At 49.5% G+C, this 18,987-nt stretch overlaps 1 protein-coding gene across 2 annotated transcripts in view; it reads right to left on the bottom strand.

Moving 5' to 3' along the window:
* Positions 1-287: 287 nt before the first annotated feature.
* Positions 288-18,987, bottom strand: part of bcl11bb (BCL11 transcription factor B b) — a 31,244-nt gene continuing 12,544 nt past the window's right edge. For both annotated transcript variants that reach the window (XM_076271747.1, XM_076271746.1), the window contains exon 3: positions 288-5,470. In XM_076271747.1, the coding sequence (XP_076127862.1) occupies positions 3,246-5,470 (2,225 nt within the window). In that variant the 3' untranslated portion in view covers positions 288-3,245. The remainder of the gene's footprint in view (positions 5,471-18,987) is intronic.

Below are 18,987 nucleotides of genomic sequence, written 5' to 3' on the forward strand. Positions count from 1 at the left end.
CCGAGGGGGAGAAAGGTCTCCTATTAGCCACATCTGATGGTCAAAGGGTCCAGCACAAAGTACGGCCTGATGGTGGAGTCTCCACAAGAGATGAGGGAGTAATTAGTTATGAATAGTATATGAAATAGCACTGCAATTACCTTTGACGTTGCTTGGCCCTCACAATCAAGTCATGCAGCAACAAACTTGAAAAGGATGTTTTTTAGTAAAGGGTTAGTATTCCTTAAAATGCTAAAATATAATTTTAATTTGTAGAAAATAGAATTTGTAGAAAACCACCTGACACATTCTGTTGCATTTTCACTGTTTTGTTTTTTTTATTTTTTTAATATCCCATTCAGGATAGATTTACCAAAATTGTAACAGATATAGTGACAAAAAACATTTGAATAGACTCACAATTTCATAATGGACTGCAAAATATAAAGGATTTTTTTTGCATTAATTTCATAAAATGCCACTGGAATTTTTAAAATTACAAATACATTGCGTATTTAACAGTGAACAAATTGTATATGTATATCCATTAACATTTAATCCCCTGCACCAACCAAAAAAGCTCCTATGGCATTCAGAAAAGTGATAGAAAACATTGGAGAAAATAATACTTTCTCATTTGAAACACATATACACAGGAGTTCCTTACCCTTGTACTTCAACACTGTACTGTAAACATATTGTAAGACGTGAGAGTGTCATTCATACTGTTTTTCCTATTTCAATCCAGTTTTTCTCCATTCACTGTTGGCAAATAAAATAAAAATAAAAAACTGATTTAAACCAAAGTATGTAGCATCATACTTTTAAAACTACACAAACACACCAAATTCATATTTATCCTATAAATTACTGTCTTTCTATAATTTGACTGGCTACCAATGTTTTCCCTTTTCTGAATTTTTTGTTACCTGAAACAAGGAGCTTACATGGGGAGGGACTAAGTAAAATTGAATATCTGGACAAATCTGTAGTAGACCAACATTTCCCTCTCAGGCCCATCCAAGATGAACTGAAGAGGGTTGCAAACATGTTGAGGCTTGACTGCACCGGGCACTTGAAGCGAAAACATAATCCTGACTGGAGCCCTTTCACTCTACTAAGATATGTCACTTTTTAAAATTCAAACTCTCATCGATATTAAGTTCCCTTTCGTTGTTTTCTATGTGCTAATGTTGTGTGGTGAACAGAAATCAGGCTTATTGTTACACTAATATAAATACGATTTTTCAAATGTTTTTTTTCTCTCTCCCTTGCCCTCTTGTCATCCGTGTCTTTGAGAGATTATTGCGCTGCGTTTCATTTTTGTTAGTGTACAATTCCAGTTCAGATATGAATTGAATGTATGTGTGTGTGAGAGCAGGGGCTATGTGTGCTAAAATTAGACCACGTAAAACATAAGCGACACCAATGGGAACAACACGGCGCTGAAATCGGCCGTGGAGAGAGCGAGAGTGATTGGTGGAGTGAATAGGCCCTCACTCTGTGCGCTGCGTTCCGCACTCTCAGATGTATGAAGCTGATTTGATGAGCACTGAAAGGCTGCAGGTGGATGGGGAGGCTCAGAGCCACTGGGAGTTGTGTGTGTGTGTGTGTGTGTGTGTGTGTGTGTGAAAGAGAGAGAGAGAGAGGGAGAGTGTGTATGACATGGAGAGAAAAAGAGAGACAGAGAAGGGAGGAAGAGAGAGAGAGGCGTTAATGAGAAAATCATTTTCGTTCCCGGGGTCCATGGTGGATGAAGCACTCGTCCACTCGTCATTGCACACACAAACACACACACACACACACACACACACACACACACACACACACACACAGACACACAGACACACACACACACACACAGACCGGGGGGGTGGGGGGGGGTGGGCTCAGAAGATGGGAGCACAGTGTAACATTTCAAGTGTGAAGTGTAACCAATCAGGCTGTGTCTCTGGACGGCTAGTGCACGGCATGGCGTCTGGAAACACGGCACAGTTTGAGTGCGAGTGAGCAAGAGAACGAGCAGGCGGATGAGGTGGCGGCAGTGCTTTGCTGGGAAAAGCCCGGACAGCCAGAGGGATGTCTGCGAGATCAGTGTTAATGTCTAACAGATTTTGGAATGTAACACATTGGCTGTGGTGGGCGCTTCGCTTCCACAGTGCTAAAAAGCACGCCCGAGTCTGCTCGGATGAGGGCGAATCAAGTAAACAAACAAACGACGATAAGAGGGATGACAAGATGCCAACGTAAACATTTTGATAATCTTAAAATTGCATTGCGAGGATCTGGACAACTACATCCAAATCTCCCTGTAACTTCTCCCCCCAAGTAAACTTATCACTGATTTTTTTTCTTCACACAAATGAGCTCTTCTTGGTATTCAAGAGGTTCTAGCTATATTCAGAGATCATCCACTGCATATGTTTGTGTGTATGATGATTGGGTTAGAAGGGTCATTGTTTTTTTCCTTTTCAATCACAGGGCAGTCTAACTTTTAGCTGCCTTAAATGCTCAGGGATTTTTTCAAAATCCTCTCATTTTTAAAATTTATATTTATTGTCAAGCTGACATATTCAGTGCTTTCACCTAATGAAATAACAATAATACAAATAATGATAAGGGATTGTTGTAAGCTTATATCCTTGGGAATAAAAAAAAAATGTGTATCTTGGATTGTTTTTAGAAGTTTATCTCTTCATGGGAAATTATTCTACTGGGTACATAACCACTTCCCTGAAAAAAAACAAGCAAACAAAACAACTGGTGAATTTAAAACGTGGCACTATGCCAGCATCTCAGTATATGTCTTAACATTGTAGCCTGGGGTTTTTTTTTTCAAAGTCCAGCATATTTCAAAACTATCTCTTTGAGAAAGTATCAATATGCCTTGATAATGTACCTGCACATGCCTTGATTCAATACAAAAACCCAATAAATACAGATATTATTGCACAGTAGAAAGGCTCCATGGATTCCTACACAACTAAAATCCTTTGCTGTTGGGAGATGCCAAACAGGGCTTTTTTGTCTTTTTCCTCTTTCACTTTTGTTTTGAAGACTTTAAAACAGGACACTTCCAGTTCCTCTTTTTTTCTCAGGTGGCATTTTTTTTTTCTGTAACAAGAAACAAATTAAACAAACAAACAAACAAAAAAGAAAAGGTCATTCCACAAGTCTCACGTCAGGAAAGAGCAAAAAACAAAAACAAACAAAAATATCATCCATTAAGCCTCATGACAGTCTGGTAAAGGAACATAGAGTGGTGTCTACACCCGATCGGCCTGCTCTAGTTTGACCTCATTGGCCATCAAGTGTTCGCCGTGCCACTTCTTCATGTGCTTCTCCAGGGTGCTGTAGACGCTGAAGGGCATGTGGCAGATGTCACAGCGGTAGACCTCCTTGCCGAACTGGCCGTGCGTCTTCATGTGGCGCGTGAGCTTGCTACTCTGGGCGCAGGCGTAGCTGCACAGGTCACACTTGTACGGCCGCTCGCCGGTGTGGCTGCGGCGGTGCACCGTCAGGTTGCTGCAGTTCTTGAACACCTTGCCGCAGAACTCGCACGTGTCGTTGCGCCGGTCCTTGGAGCTGGGCGGCCGCCCGGGGCCCGGGCCGCGGTGCAGGTGCGGCGTGCTGCTGCCGCTACCGCATCCGCTGCCGCGGCCCGAGAGAGCGCCGCCGCCGTCCAGGTCGCCGCCGCAAGGCGGCGTGGAGAAGCGCAGGCTGCCCGTCTCCGAGGACGAGTGCTCGGACGAGGTGGCGAAGGGTGACTGGCGCGCGTCGGCGAAGCCCAGGAAGTGCTCACCGCGGATGAAGTGGCGCGAGGCGGCGTAGCCGGCCAGCAGCTGCGAGTAGACGTTCTCCGAGGAGATGAGCGGCAAGGGCGGCAGCTCCAGGTCTTTCTCCACCTTGATGCGCTTGGACGCCTGGAGGCCCGGACTGGAGATGGGTGTCGGCTTGCGGCGGAACAGCATGCCAGGGAGAGAGTCCTCCGAGCCGAAGTTGCGCCCGTTGACGATGGGGTCCTGCTCTTCCTTGTGTCTCCTCTCCCTCGCGGCTGGGTCCTCCTCTTCCTCTTCCTCCTCCTCCTCTTCCTCGGAGGTCCGGTCTCGGGGAGGCTGCCCATGTAGAGGCATCCTCAGCTGATTGTCAAGGTTGATATTGTTGTAGGGGCCGTGCATCATCCTCTCCATTGCCGCAGTGGCCTTGTTGTCGCAAGGCGACGTGTGTGGCCCGTTCTCCCTGTTGCGGTTCTTGAACTCCGACTCCATGCTAAGGTTGGAGTTGGGTCGGCCTCCGTTCTGCTGCGGCTGCTCCTCCTCCTCTTCCTCCTCCTCCTCCTCCTCCTCTTCCTCCTCCTCATCCTCCTCGTTCTCCTGGCCGGTGCTGCCTTCCCCTCCGCCGGCCGCGTTGTCCCGGCCCCTGTGCTGCTGCTCGCCGGACGCGTCCTTGCCGCCGCCGGGCTCCGGAGAGCTGCTCACGGAGCCCGCCTTGTGCATGTGGGTCTTCATGTGGCGCTTGAGCTTGCTGGCTTGCGAGCAGGCGTGGTCGCACAGGTGGCACTTGTATGGGCGCTCGCCCGTGTGGCTCCGGCGGTGCACGATCAGGTTGCTCTGGAACTTGAAGGTCTTGCCGCAGAACTCGCACGACTTGGACTTGCCGCTCATGCCCAGGGGCGACGAGGCGCCACTGCCCCGGATCTGCTGCTGCTGCTGCTGTTGCTGCTGTTGCTGCTGCTGTTGCTGTTGCTGGGCAGCCAGCAGGACGCTGTGCGGAGGCGGCCCGCTCAGGAAGGAGCCTGGCGGCTTGCTGGCGCCACCGCCGTGCTGGAAGAGCGTGGGGCTGAGCAGCCGGTGCATGGGCGGCACGCGGTTGGGCGAGACTGGCGGCGTGGGCCCCCCTCCGGCTCCGGCGCCGGTGCCGCTCCCGTTGCTGTTGCCGGCGAGCTCGCGCAGCCGCCGCGAGAAGTCCATGGTGGGCGGCGGCGGCTCCACGGGCATGGGCGCCAGGCGCATGACGCGCTCAAAGGCGCTGGGGTGCTGCGACAGCATGCCCATCTCCTCGGGGCCCAGGCGCTCCAGCGGGTGGGGGTGGTGGTGCGGGTGGTGGTGCGGGTGGTGGTGGGGGTGGTGGCGCGGCGGTGGCGGTGGGCTCATGAAGGGCGGCGTGGACGGCAGCCGCGTGTCCATGTAGCCCGGCGGCGCCGGCGGCGGCAGCGGAGGCGGGGGCTCGCGGAGGAGCGGAGCGGCCATGCGCAGCAGGTGGATGGGGTTGCTGGCGTCGCCCAGGAAGCTGGCCAGGGGCGAGCGGGGCAGCGAGTCGGCGCCCAGTGGCGGCGGCAGCGCCATGCGTGGCGTCAGCGAGCCGCCGGTCAGGTGTGTGTCCAGGTAGATGCGGATGCCGTGCGTGTTCTGGGCGTGCTGGAGCAGGAACCAGGCGCTGGTGAAGGTCTGCTTGCACGTGGTGCAGATGTAAGTGGTGGGCTCATCTTTACCTGTGGAACACAGAGGAACACACACACATACACACACACATGAATCCATGAATAAATATTAACCCAAAATGCTAGCAGTCTGTCTACCCTTATCCTACCCTGCATGTGGTTAGGATAAGACACAAGCGCATCCATTCCACAGGATCATTTCAAAGTGAGTGTTCCACTTGATCCCCAGTCATCCATGCTCTTGTGAGGCTATGTAAATTCCCTGTGATGAGGCTCACAGATCATTGCCCTTTCAGTGAACAAAACAAAAAAGACAAGAAAGACAAGAGCAGTGCAAGATGCCTTCACAGTGACAGCCGTGGCTTGGCGACAGCCAGCCATTTTGACGTGGCAGCTGAGAAAATGGAGCGTAGATCACTCCCAGAGACACACGAGAGCTCACCGGCGTTCTCTCTGGGTTAGCGGGGAGTCAGTGCGCCACACAGATCTCCTTCGTGCCCCTGGCAGGGGGAAGGCGAGAGGTGGGGAGGAGAGGAGAGGATGTGAGAGAAGAGAGGAGCAAAATGGAAGACGGGTGGTGGTTGGTGCTGGTGGTGGTGGTGGGTGGGATGGGGATTGCTACGTGACTTCCCCAGAAACGGGCTCACGTGGGAGGTTATAGAGTGGTTAGCCTCCCAGAGGGCTCGGTGCCTGATGCAGATGGCAGGTACAGCCCCAAGGCGAGAACACATTATGCTAATGCTAATGTCAGACGAGCTTTAATATACAGCTCCGCTCCTCACTCGCCGCACTATTGCCTATTTCCATATGGAGATACAGTAAGTAGTAGGAGGAGGAGAAGATGGAGGGAGAGAGAGACTACTGAAGGAGAGTGAGATGCTGCGATGATATGAACCTCTTTAAAACACAACAAACGTCTTACCACCCACATACAGACATTTATACCACAAACACATACATATTCATACACTGCACCAGTACTCCTCAGCATATGGATAGGAATGTGAAAGAGAGAGTGAAACCAAAAGGAACACAGAACAAGACAAAAGAAAAAAAGAATACTTTGTGTTGTTTAGAACTGGTGCAACTCTGGAAACTTCTGGTCATTTGCCGTTACGAATTACCAGCCCCTTCTCACTGTCATTTACAAAGTGAATTACTATTAGGCCTATTAATTATTGGTCTGGTTGGGTCACCTTGTGTAATTTGAGGTAAACATGTTATCATACAGTATGTATCAATTCCTGATGTGAGGGCAAGAAACAAGAATAGGCTTCTATCAGTCAATGCACCAATGCTACCTGCGGCTCATAAAATGTAGATTTGGCCATTTGATTTGCTTTAGGTTAAAGGGGTCCTTTGGTGTTGGTCTCTCTCCACATTGGTCTCTGTACACGTTGACATGTGTTTGAGAGTGTGTGTGTGTGTGTTTATTTGTAGGTTTAGAAGTGCACTCTCATGTGCCTCTAGCAGCATTTCCTGATCAAGGAGATGAGGAGAAAGAAACATTTTGTAAAATGGTGACTCCTTTTTCAGTGGAACACATCTCCTCTGTAAGGCTACAGATGAAGAAAAAGTGTGTGTGCAGATTTGTGTGTGTACATATTAGCATGTACAGTATATGAGTGTGTTTTATGTGTATGTGTGCATGTGTGTTTGAGTGTGCCATGGCAGATATCAGTGTGGGTATGAGTGTATTTATGTGTGCATGCATGTGTGTGTATGTGTATGTGCATGCATGCGTGTGTGTGTGTGTGTGTGTGTGTGTGTGTGTGTGTGTGTGTGTGTGTTTGTGTGTGTGTGTGTGTTTGTGTTTTTGTGTGTGTGTGTGTGTGTGTGTGTGTCTGTGTGTGTGTGTCTGTGTGTGTGTGTGTGTGTGTGTGTGTGTCTTTGTGTCTCTGATGTGCTTGCAGAGGCTGCAGGAGGCGGGAGGTTTCTGTGCGTTAATGAGCAGCTCCTTTGCGGATATTGTCTTGTTTTTTGTGTGGGCTGTGGCCGGGGAGCCTTGTGTTTTCTGGAGGGGGTGGGGGGGGTGCGTTTGTGTGTGTGTGGAGTGTTGAAGGGGGGGGGGGGGGGCTGGCACACTAGGGGTTTATCTGGCATGGCGAGACCTCCTGCTGCCTCATCTCAGGAGCACACAGAGAGCGAGAGAAAAAGAAAGAGAGAGAGGAAGGGGGGGGGGGTAGAATGGTAGAATGTGGGGAGGGAGTGAGAGAGTTGGGGGAGAGCAAGAGAGAGTGATAGAGAGAGAGAGGAAGGGGGGGGTAGAATGGGATGGGCTAGAGATGTGGGGAGGGAGTGAGAGAGTTGGGGGAGAGCAAGAGAGAGTGATAGAGAGAGGAGGGAGGAAAAGAGGGAGGGAGAGAGCGTGCCGTGGAGGAGGACAAGACGGCTGCCTGTGTTTGGTTTGGCCGAGACTTCACATGGACGCCTGGCAGCAGGACAGAGCTTGGACAGCAGACAGGGGAGAAGAAAGGGAAACAGACAGACAGAGAGAAAGAGAGAGAAAGAAAGATAGAGTAATAGGGGAGACGCAGAAGAGGAGGAGGCAGGGCGAGTGTGTGACTGTGGGGAGGACAAGTCGTAAAGAGAGGGGTGGGAGGGAGAGAGAGAGAGAGAGAGAGAGAGGGAGGGAGAGAGAAAGAGAGAGAGAGAGAGAGCGTCATTAGTGTCCAGCCCAGGCCTCCAGAGACGTAACCACGTCTAAATGAGCCACGACGATGGCGGCCATTGACAGAATGACTAAACAAGCTGCTTAACGGCAATGCCATCAGAGATGTTTGCCAATGATTTTTTGTATGAGAGAGAGAGAGTGTGTGTGTGTGTGTGTGTGTGTGTGTGTGTGTGTGTGTGTGTGTGTGTGCCTGTGTATGTACATGCATGCATGCGAGTTAAATGGGTGTGTGCATAACCTCAGGCAATTCTGTGTCTTATCACATCTTACAAAAAAGGGACCATATGCTGCTCCGGAGGCGTGTCAGCTAATAGACTGACAGGGTAATGACGGCCAAAGTCCAATTTCATCAACTTTCCAATGTGAGAGAAAAGGGGGGATGAGAGAGAGACAGAGTGAAGTAAAAAAGGAAGGAGAAAAAGAGAAAGAGGGGAGGAGAGTGGAGGGGTGCAAATGATCATGAATAAGAGAGTGCATGCTAATAATCCATCAGGGAGACGTGGAAGGGTGGCTGGTGTGGTGACGCGTCGGTGTGAAATCACCCATCAAGCCCTTCAGAAAACACACAAAACGCCTCATCTAATCTCCCCGTCTTGTTGGCCAGCAATGAGCAATGCACCACGCCACGCCACGCCACGCCACGCCACGCCACGCCACGCCACGCCACGCCACGCCACGCCACCCCTTTACAGGACCCCGAGAGACCTAAGAGGCCCGTGTCACGGCACGACGGCCGTGTACGGCCAATGAAAGCACTCGTTAAGGAATCATCTCAGCTCTCTCTGGGATTCAATTTGCAGTAATTACCGGCAGTCCACACTCATGAAAAAATGCCCGCTGCTGCAGGGGGCTGCACAGGTCAACTAGCAGTTAGCGTCGAGCACTTTTTTTTCCTTTGTCTTTTTTTCCCCTCCTCTATGCATTCATCAGCGAAGCCTAATGGCCTAATTTTATTCCTCATCTTCACACCATAACCATCCCTAACCCCACTCCCCCCTCCTATTGCACTTCAATAAATATGGCGCAGATTACAGGTTAAGTAGCAAAATTGAGCCGTGCCGGCATTGGTATTACATGGCACTGTGATTGGCAGCACTAGCGGCTAGCGCTAATAATGATTGTGTGGGGGGGTAGGTTGGGGGGTGTAAAACGAGATGCCGGGGAAGGGATAGGAGGTCTGACAGGAGTGTGATTAATGGTGCGTAGCACGGAGGTGGTCCGACGCTAAAGTTCTCCGCCCTCTTGGGTTTTAGTATTACAAAAACGCGCGGCCAATTAGCAAATCTACGGGGAGATTCTCCACTACTACTACTTATTGTACAACACCCCCCTCCCACACACACACACACACACACACCTAACACCCACAAATCCAGCCCAAAACCCCCACTCCCCAACTCTGAGTTTAGCTCTCGTTTAAGATTTCAGTGATTTTCTCCAGCACTAATTAATTCGCCTTTAAGAGCATGGGTGAAGTGGTGCAGGAGAGGCAGGCGGTGGTATTTAATTATCTCATGTGAAACGCCAAGAGGGAGAGATGGGGGTGCTTGCGAAACAAAGGTGGGGTAGCGGAGAAGGGGTGGGGGCGACATCACAGGCTCCCACGTTCCATAACGGGACGCATGTACGCACAGGCGTGTAAGGCATGTGTGTGTTTGTGTGTGTGTGTGTGTGTGTGGGGGAGGGGGGGGTTGTTCAGGTTGGATTTTGGGACACTGAGTAAGACTACAGAGAAGCTACAGGGGACAAGACAAGAGCTGTGTGTCACTGGTGCCCACCACCAGCCAAGGACAGGCTTCAGCTGCCAGAGCAGCACGTGTTGTTTGTGTACAGGACAGAAAGTGTGTGTGTACGGGTGTATGTGTGTGCGTGTGTGTGTGTGTGTGTGTGTGTGTACTGGGGAGTGTGTGTGTGTACTGGGGAGTGTGTGTGTGTGTGTGTAATGGAGGGGTGCCACAATGCACAAGCTGCACATTCCAGAGAATAAATGCCAGGCTGAGGCCATTTACATAGAGAACAAAGGCAGAAGGGCGAAGAAGCCACCGGGACTACTCCCCCCTCCCCTCACCCATGCACCCCCCCCCCCCCCCCCCCATCACGACACACACACACACACACACACCACCCTCTGTTGCCCACCTACCCCCCCCAACCCTTCTCTCTCTCTCTCTGCACCTGTCATGGGCCTGCCTGACACCTTACGCGGAGGCGGCGGCGCTAACGCCTGGCCTCATTAGCATGGCTGTGATCTGGGTGCCCCTGGGGGCCCGGGGGCCTCGCCCTGCATCACTGATGTCTTGTTTGTGATGATCTTGGCTAATCAGGGGCCAGGTTCCCATGCAAATCAGCAAGCTGGGAATGGGGGGGGGGGGGGGGGGTGGAGGGAAATGGAGGGGAGTAGGGGGCACTGACATGGTGCTGTCACTGCCGCAGTGGCCTGGGACCTTGGTCGTGTTGCAGGCAGAGGGGAGAGGAGATGCCACCCCCACCCTCTTCCCATAAAGATGGGGCTGACATAGGGAGAGACCCTAGAGGACCCAGAGCGCAAAATACAAACAGACTTTTGTTGGTGTGCAGTTCCCGCTCTCATAATAAGACACCCACCACACCCATAGAAACACACAGACATTCTCACTCAGGCTTTGGAAAACACAAACACACACACACACACACACACACACACACACACACACACACACACACACACACACACACACACACACACACACACACACACACAGACAAACAAAAATACACACACACAAACAGCATTGCTCCCTCATGCAGTGACTCTTCTAACACGCCGCTATACCTGGAATCATTTCACGCAGACAAAAAAAAAAATGGACAGGCACTGGCCACATCTCACCACACGCGCCGTGCACCATTCTGTGAATGGCCCCCCCCCCTTCTCGAACGCTCGCTCGCTTGCGAGATCAACATGTGTGAGAAAATGTGAATGAAGCCGCTGCCAAGCTGCGCTTTTTACTACAGGCCTGTTGAATGGATCCCAACAGCTTTATGAGACAGGCCAAGTGGGCAAATGGAAAGTGTGTCGGGGCCAGATAAGCTGCGCCGGAGCCTGAATGGGTCTTTCTCACAGCATGGGCATGGAGTTCTAACAGGAGGGGTGTGTGGTGGTGGTGGTGGTGGTGGGGGGGGGGGGGGGGGGTGAGAGGGGCCAAACGTGATAATTAAGTGAGGAGAGATGGATGGGGGATAGCGTTTGCATAGCTCATTGTTTACGTCTGCTTAGGTTTGCCTGGCTGTGTGTGTGTGTGTGTGTGTGTGTGTGTGTGTGTTTTCTCAAACTTTTTTTTGTTTCTTCTCATCATTTTTGAAGTGCTATTTAAGACCATATGGTAGTGGTGGCTGATAACGGAAAAGTGAACATCGCTCGAGTGTGTATCCGCACTGAGATGGAGTGACAGTGGAAAAGAGTGTGTCAGAGAGCAGCGATGGTGAGGAGGGTAGAGAGAGTACACACACACACACACACACACAACACACACACGCTCACTCAGTTTCTCACACTCACTCACACACTCTCTCCCTCACATACACACACTCACACACACACTCTCACAAAGGCAGCACACAGACACACACAGAGGCACAGTGTGACTGGCTCCAGTGTAACTCAAACCAGGCCTCAGCAGTAACCACTCCAATCTGTCTGATTCTGCGGGGAGGCCGAGGGGTAGGGTGGTGGGGGTGGTGGTGGTGGTGGGGTGGAGGAGGGGTGGTGATGAGCGACGTGACAGACAGGCTCTTTAAAGAGACAGCTCAGTCCCTCTGCACACAGAACACCACACACACACACACACACACACACACACACACACACACACACACACAAAGAAAACACACATACATACGCACATAGGCCACAAGTGTAGACCATACAAACACATTATTCACATCAAACATACCATAAACTCACAAGCCACATATAAACAAATATGACATACATATCCTTCCACACAGAAACGCAAGCATACGCATATACACTGGCAACACACAAGCCTCATGAAAAAAATAACATCCATGATACGCAAAGACAAAGTGTGCCAAGAGTTTTGTTGTTGTGTTCGCATGAGCCTGCAAAGAGCCCTCGTCCCGCTAAGCACGCAGACGTGAAACTGAGCCTGTGGCACCTGCTCACCTGTGTGGGAAAGCTCACAGACACACCTCCATAACCCCCATCTCCACCGCCCGCCCGCAACGTGCCGCTCACAGGAAGACGTTAGGCAATGGGGGAGTAGCAGCGCTATAACTTAAATATTATCATTGGGGGAGACAGCGAGAGATAGAGAGATACAGACAGACAGACAGACAGACAGACAGACAGACAGACAGACACTGTGGCCTGCTCGCTGTGGGCCAAAGGAAAGGAGGGGGGGGGGGGGTTTAGACATCCTATGGCATCTTCTGGTGGGAACAAACAGTGAAAAATAACTGGAAAGACTTCTCTGTCAGTAAGAGCTATGACTCTTGGCTGCTTTACACTTGAAATAAAAAATGAAAAGATCCAGTACTGGAGAGGTGGGGGGAGTGGAGTGGGGAAGGGGGGAGGGTAGAGGGAGTGCATTAGCTAAGCTTTTTGTGGCATTTTGGTGCGTCTGAATCATGGGTCCCGGCTCTACGCTTGTGTGTATGTGTGTGTGTGTGTGTGTGTGTGTGTGTGTGTGTGTGTGTGTGTGTGTGTGTGTGTGTGTGTGTGTGTGTGTGTGTGTGTGTGTGTGTGGCGCGTGCTAAGATCTCGGTTCGCTGGAACGGCACTCTTGCGGCGCTCAGTGGAGTTTGATCGATGACGCTCGTGCTTGCGGCTGAAGGAGGACGCAGACAGCAGAGCAGCAGGGTAGCCATGATGGTGGTGGGAGAGAGAGAGAGAAAGAGAAAGAGAGAACAAGAGGGGAGAGAGAGAAAGAGAGAACGAAGGAGGGAGAGAGGAGAAGCAGGGTTCAAATTTGAAATGTGAGGGCTTCATTTGTCGGTGTCACTTCCATTATCTCTTCCCAACCACCCGCTTCAGAAGAAAAAAAAGGAGCACAGAGGAGAAGAGGGGAGAGGAGGAGAGAAGAGGAGAAGAGAAGAGAAGACAAGAGAAGAGAGGAGAAGAGAAGAGGAGAAGAGAAGAGAAGACAAGAAAAGAGAGGAGAAGAGAAGAGAAGAGAGAAGACAAGAGAAGACAAGAGGAGAGAGGAGAAGACAAGAGAAGACAAGAGAAGAGAGGAGAAGACAAGAGAAGAGAGGAGAAGAGAAGAGAAGAGAGGAGAAGAGAAGAGAAGAGAAGAGAAGAGAAGAGAAGACAAGAGAAGAGAAGAGAGGAGAAGACAAGAGAAGACAAGAGAAGAGAAGAGAAGAGAAGAGAAGAGAGGAGAAGATAAGAGAAGAGAGGAGAAGAGAAGAGAGGAGAAGAGAAGAGAGGAGAAGAGAAAATCAGAGACGAGTGAAGCTCCTGGAGGAGACTACGTGAGAGGCGATCATGACCGAGCGCCAGCCCTTCAGTGTTTCAGCTCCTGCTGAGGTGGCGCGGAGTGAGCCATGTCCCTGCCACTGGCATGCCACAGCCTTTTGCCATTACTGAATTAGGCCCATGGGCCCAACCTCCTCATGCTGCTGGGAGGCTTCCCTGCATTCCTAACAGGAGGAAGCCAGTGTGTCCTCGTCTGGGGTTGGAGATTTGAGGGATGGGGGTGGAGGATATGTGTGTGTGTGTGTGTGTGTGGGGGGGGGGGGTGGAGGGAGAAGTTTTAGGGAGAGGTGGTGGACTGAGAACAATCCCGTATGTGAAATAATTGCGGCGGCATTTTTTGGGATAACGTGCACCATAATAGTCCCCAGCTGGACCTGGCATCCAGACCCTACTGCAGAGCAGAGAGAGAGAGAGAGAGAGAGAGAAAGGGCCCCGACTGTAAAAAAAATATCCAAGGCCCTTCAGCGCGCCTTCCAAAACAATCAGGGCGCTATAAAAAATACCAACCCTCAGATGCCGCCGGTCCTTATACGAGCGCGGGAGAGGGGTGACACATGCCAGGCACGTTACCGCCATACCCCCTCGCCTGGCACTGGTGCCGTGCTCTGACACGGCACTTGCAAACCCCCTGGTTGTGGAGACAGGCTGGCCCCCTTAGGGCTGGGTTGGGAGGGCTGGAGGGCTGGAAGGTTGGTCCAGTAGGAGAGTTATGGCTGAGTGGTCTGGCACCTTATGTCTGCTATGCAGTGGCCAAATCCTTGAGCCCCGTCCTCAGTGCAGTTTAGAGAGATTGAGATAAGAGTCCACTAAAAGGCCCTGGATATTCCAACTCACTGTGTCCTTAGAGAACTGGAGTGCTCAGGAGAGAGAGAGAGAGAGAGAGAGGGAGAGAGAGAGAAAGAGAAAGAGAGAGAGAGAGGAATAAGAAATAGTGACAAACTGTGTGCAGGCTGGGTAAACCAAAGAAGAACACTACGGGCCAAGCGATTGAGTGTGTCTGTGTATGTGTGTGTGTGTGTGTGTGTGTGTGTGTGTGTGTGTGTGTGTGTGTGTGTGTGTGTGTATCATTAAGAACCAACAGAAAATACCATCAGGACAGAATAAGGCTTGCGGCTAGTGACATAACAGCATTTGCTGGAATGGGCACAACCAACGCTGTCCCCGAGAGATGCTGGGACAGGTGTGTCGCTCGACGGAGGAGCCAACTTAAATAACAGGTTTCATCAGACTCAACCACCCGCACACTGCCACCCGCACACCCCCACCCAACCCTAAGTATTCGAATCCCTTGAACAGCTAAAAATATTATATTTTAAGTTCCACACAGTCAGGCTTTAGGCAAGGCCACATTACTACAATTTCCATATCAGCTGTTACAAATGACATTTTCACTGCCTTGGACCATAAAAAAATCGTGCACCGCACTTTTTATTGATTTATCCAAGGCATTTGATACTGTTTATCATGGTCTCTTATTGCAAAGGCTGTGTACTTTGGGCTTTAGTGACTATTGTGTTTGGCCTGGTTTTCTGATTATTTAACTGGGAGAACACACTGTCTCCATAGAGAATTGTCACTCTGTATCTCTAACAAGACTGGTGTCCCACAAGGGTCAATCTTAGGCCCTATTTTGTTTTCTCTTCATATAAATAATATAGGTATAGGTTTAGACCCGGCAAAGGTACACTTTTATGCAGATGATACAATCCTTTATTCTACTGCTTCTTCAATGCAAGACGCAATGGATACCCTACAGACTGCATTTAATTCACTACAGATGTACACTACAGAAACTGGTACTAAATGCCAAGAAAACTAAATATATGACTTTCACACGGGCATGGACACACTCTGACCGCACAACACTGTCACTAGATGGCACTCATATACAGTAGAAAGGGTAACCTCCTATAAATACATTGGCATCTGGCTTGCTGACAAGTTATCCTTTCATGTCCATAGAGATAATCCTTCAAAAATTGAGACCCAAGTTAGGTTTTTATTTCCATTGAAATAATTGCTTTCCTTTTACTGCAAGTTTGCCTTGCCGTTTGTAACAGGTGCACCGAACACATCACTGTATATTGTATGAAGAGGTTCAATGGACTTCAGTGCATTTAAAAAGAACAATTCATATTCATTAATTCATCTTTTTAGCAAAGGCCTTAATGGGAAAACGTCCCTGTTATATTTGCAGCCTTCTGTCATTTCGCCCTACTACATACAGCACCCGTTCTTCAAACAAGCTCCTCCTCAACGTCAGGAACAAAACTGGGGAAATCTGCCTTTTCATCCTTTGCACCACATGCCTGGAATGAGCTTCAACACACGCTCAACTTGGACTCCTTACCCTCCTTAAATGTTTTTAAAAGTACTTTAAAGTTAGCTTACACTGAACAGTGTCACTGCTTATAGTGTTCTATTTTATTTTAATTATTCTTTTAGCTCCCTAGCCTTTGCTGTCTCTGTGTCTTCCGTGTTAGTGTGTTATTGGTGTCTTTGGACTGTGTCCATGTCCCATGTTTTCCATTCACTGTCTTTCTAAATGAAATCATTGCTGCCGTCTTGACCAGGACTCCCTGGCAGTGGAGACACTGTGTCTCAATGGGACCTTCCTGGCAAAATAAAGGTTAAATAAAATAAAAAAAAACTCACCCTCTGTCTCCCTCCCTACCCCCGCCCGACACTGAAATGAGGTGTACAGTGCAGTTTAGCCCTCGGCCATCCTCATGTGGTATTTTTTTTCCACCTCTCCTTTTTTCGCTTTGCCCTTTGCAGGGTAAACAAGGGGAGAGAGAGAGAGAGAAAGAGAGAAAGAGAGAGAGAGAGAGAGATGGCTCTCCCTTGGCTGTTATCACAATGATGCATTTTCTCCTCCTGGCACGGTTCCTGCATAGCTTATGGTTAAGACGGCTTTCATCTATCCAGCGCCTTCAGCAAACATACCGGCAGGCCATCCCAGCCTCGCGACAGGCTCAAACAAGCTCTCCTGGCATGAATAAAAGTGATAAGATCTGGGCTTTATTTCATTTTGGGTCCACGCACGAGGGGAAAGGCAGAGGGAGAGGGCTTTTTTTTCTTCCTCATGCTGAATTATCGCCCATGCCTGTAACCCTCCTCCAGTTTAAATCTTCAGGGCTCTAATGTCATCGGCCATTATCAACATGACAGTGCAAGCCCTCTTCATCTGCCATGCTGGGTTTTTTTTGCATTAATGTGCTTTTCCAGCTGGGGGTCTTAGGTACATGCACAAACAACTGTCACGGGCAGTAAACCTATCTGAGCTGTTAAGAGGACCGGTGCCCATTAGCTTCTACATGACAGGCATGACCAGGTAAGCACCCGCTGATCAAAAACTGTAATGGGGGCTGAAGTGTCGGTGTTGTGTTTCTAAAAAAAAAAAACATTTATACACTGCCCTCTTTTGATGCCCTGTGTGATATCTGTCAAATAAAAATGTGTAAATGAAAGCTGTGGCAAAGAGTGAATGCTCTGATGTTTGTGTGCATCAATATCTTTGCGCAGTTAAGGGAGGCGACAGTAAAAGTGCAAATGAAAGTCCCACAGTCAAAGACCTCCCCGTTTTGTTCTTCTTCTACTTTTAGCACAAGCCACCCAGAACATTACCGTCACCACTGACAAAATGAGAAAACCAGCTAGAGACCATGGTAACCTGGTTCCCTTGTTGTGTGACATAATACCATGGCCACTAAATGTTAAGTGAAGCCTTTGTTTAAAAAAAAAAAAAAACCCTATGTATGTAAGAACTGGCGTAGGCAGTGCAAAATCACAAGTTCTGCTTTGTTTTCTTAGGCCTGCTGTTTTGTCTGTAGAGAGAAAGAGAGAGAGAGAAAGAGGGAGAGAGGGAGAGAGAGAGAGAGAGAGAGAGAGAGAGAGAGAGAGAGAGAGAGAGAGAGACGATAATTGCCGAGGAGCTGTAGCTCTGGTTCTTTCGGGCCTAGCTGCAAGTCTTGTGCTAATACCCAGCATAAAGAGCATGTCCACGAAAAGAAAGGCCAGCCAAATCTCAGTGTTGCAGGACAGGTTTTAGAGTGCCGTAATCCGGCATGGTCTATCAGTAGCGGCCTCCAGTACCGTGAACTGAGCCTTTTCACCGGGGGGATCAGGGTAACTGCCAGGCTTAGCTTCCCCTGAAGCGTAACGCTCCAAAACTCAACGTGCCCGTCGGGACCCCACCTCACCACCCACCTCCCCCAGCCACAACCCATCACTCCACCCTCAAACACACACACAGACACCCACACCCACACCCACACACCCAACCAGCAACAGGAATAACATGGAATGAAGATTTCAACTTATTCTTTTTTTGGCCTAGAGGTGAAATGCCTCCATTACTGTAGGTAGCATAGCACAAGCAGCCGAGAGAAAGGTTCGATTAACAAGGCAGATTCACTGATTGAATTGTTTCAGGTCGGTGAAGAAACAGTGTTGGGTACTTGTGGAAATGCTGATTAAATAATGACAGAGAAACTCAAACTTAGGTCTGTTGAAATGGCTAACACCATGGCTGACAGCTGCCTGTAGAAACAGATTAAATACACATTTTCCCCATCGAAATAGTAATTAAGCAGTGTGGTCTGCCTGTGCTGCTGTTCCAGAGGAAGAGCGGAGCTGGAGACTGCCCAGGCTCATGTGGGAGTAGGCCTGTGTTTAAGAGCTGCTGGAGGGGAAAGGGACGCTGGGATTGTGGTGCTCAAGTGACAGACACAATGTTCAGTTGTTCGTCTAACCGATACAAAAATATTTATGCACACGAGTGACAAAACGAAAAGAATTAAAAGCAGAGGCGACATGCTTCACATCAAAACTCCACACAACCACTGAAGAGAGCTTTCTTTTCTTTTCATTTTTTTTTCTTTTCCTTTTTTTTTTTGTTTGGAGGGGGGCATAGTTGGACGGTGTGTATTTTTTTCATAAATTTAAAGGAAGACTATTAACAAGAAGGAGCAGGAGAGGAAAAGAGGAGGAGGTGGAGGGGGGTGAAAATAAAGGGCCTGCACACATCTGGACAACACCGTCAGCACATGCTGAAAATCTAGCGGCAGCATTCACAGTCCAAATTAGTGGCGAGTTTTATTCCCTGCTGTGGTAGGAAAAATATCAAATCTGCTGCCATATGACTACCATAAAGTGGTATGTGGAGCGTTTGATGCCTTCATGTGGGCCACTTTAACTCCTTCCAGGGATCCAAGTGTAGCACATGTGCCATAGCCCTGCTTTCTTTTAACGCGTCCAACATGGACCTGGGTGACCCGCGTGCCAGCAGACTACACCAATCAGACAGGCGATTGGGGTGGTCTAATTTTGGGGAGGGGGTTGGTGGGGGTGGGAGGTGTGTGTGGGGGGGGGTGGATCTCACAGCTCACAGACATGATGGCATCAAGCGCCGGT

Source organism: Alosa pseudoharengus, unplaced genomic scaffold, assembly GCF_046254945.1.
Source record: "Alosa pseudoharengus isolate Yale_2024_CS ecotype anadromous, Long Island Sound unplaced genomic scaffold, YU_APseudo_1.1 YU_APseudo_1.1_scf_7, whole genome shotgun sequence".
Classification (NCBI taxonomy): Eukaryota; Metazoa; Chordata; class Actinopteri; order Clupeiformes; family Clupeidae; genus Alosa; species Alosa pseudoharengus.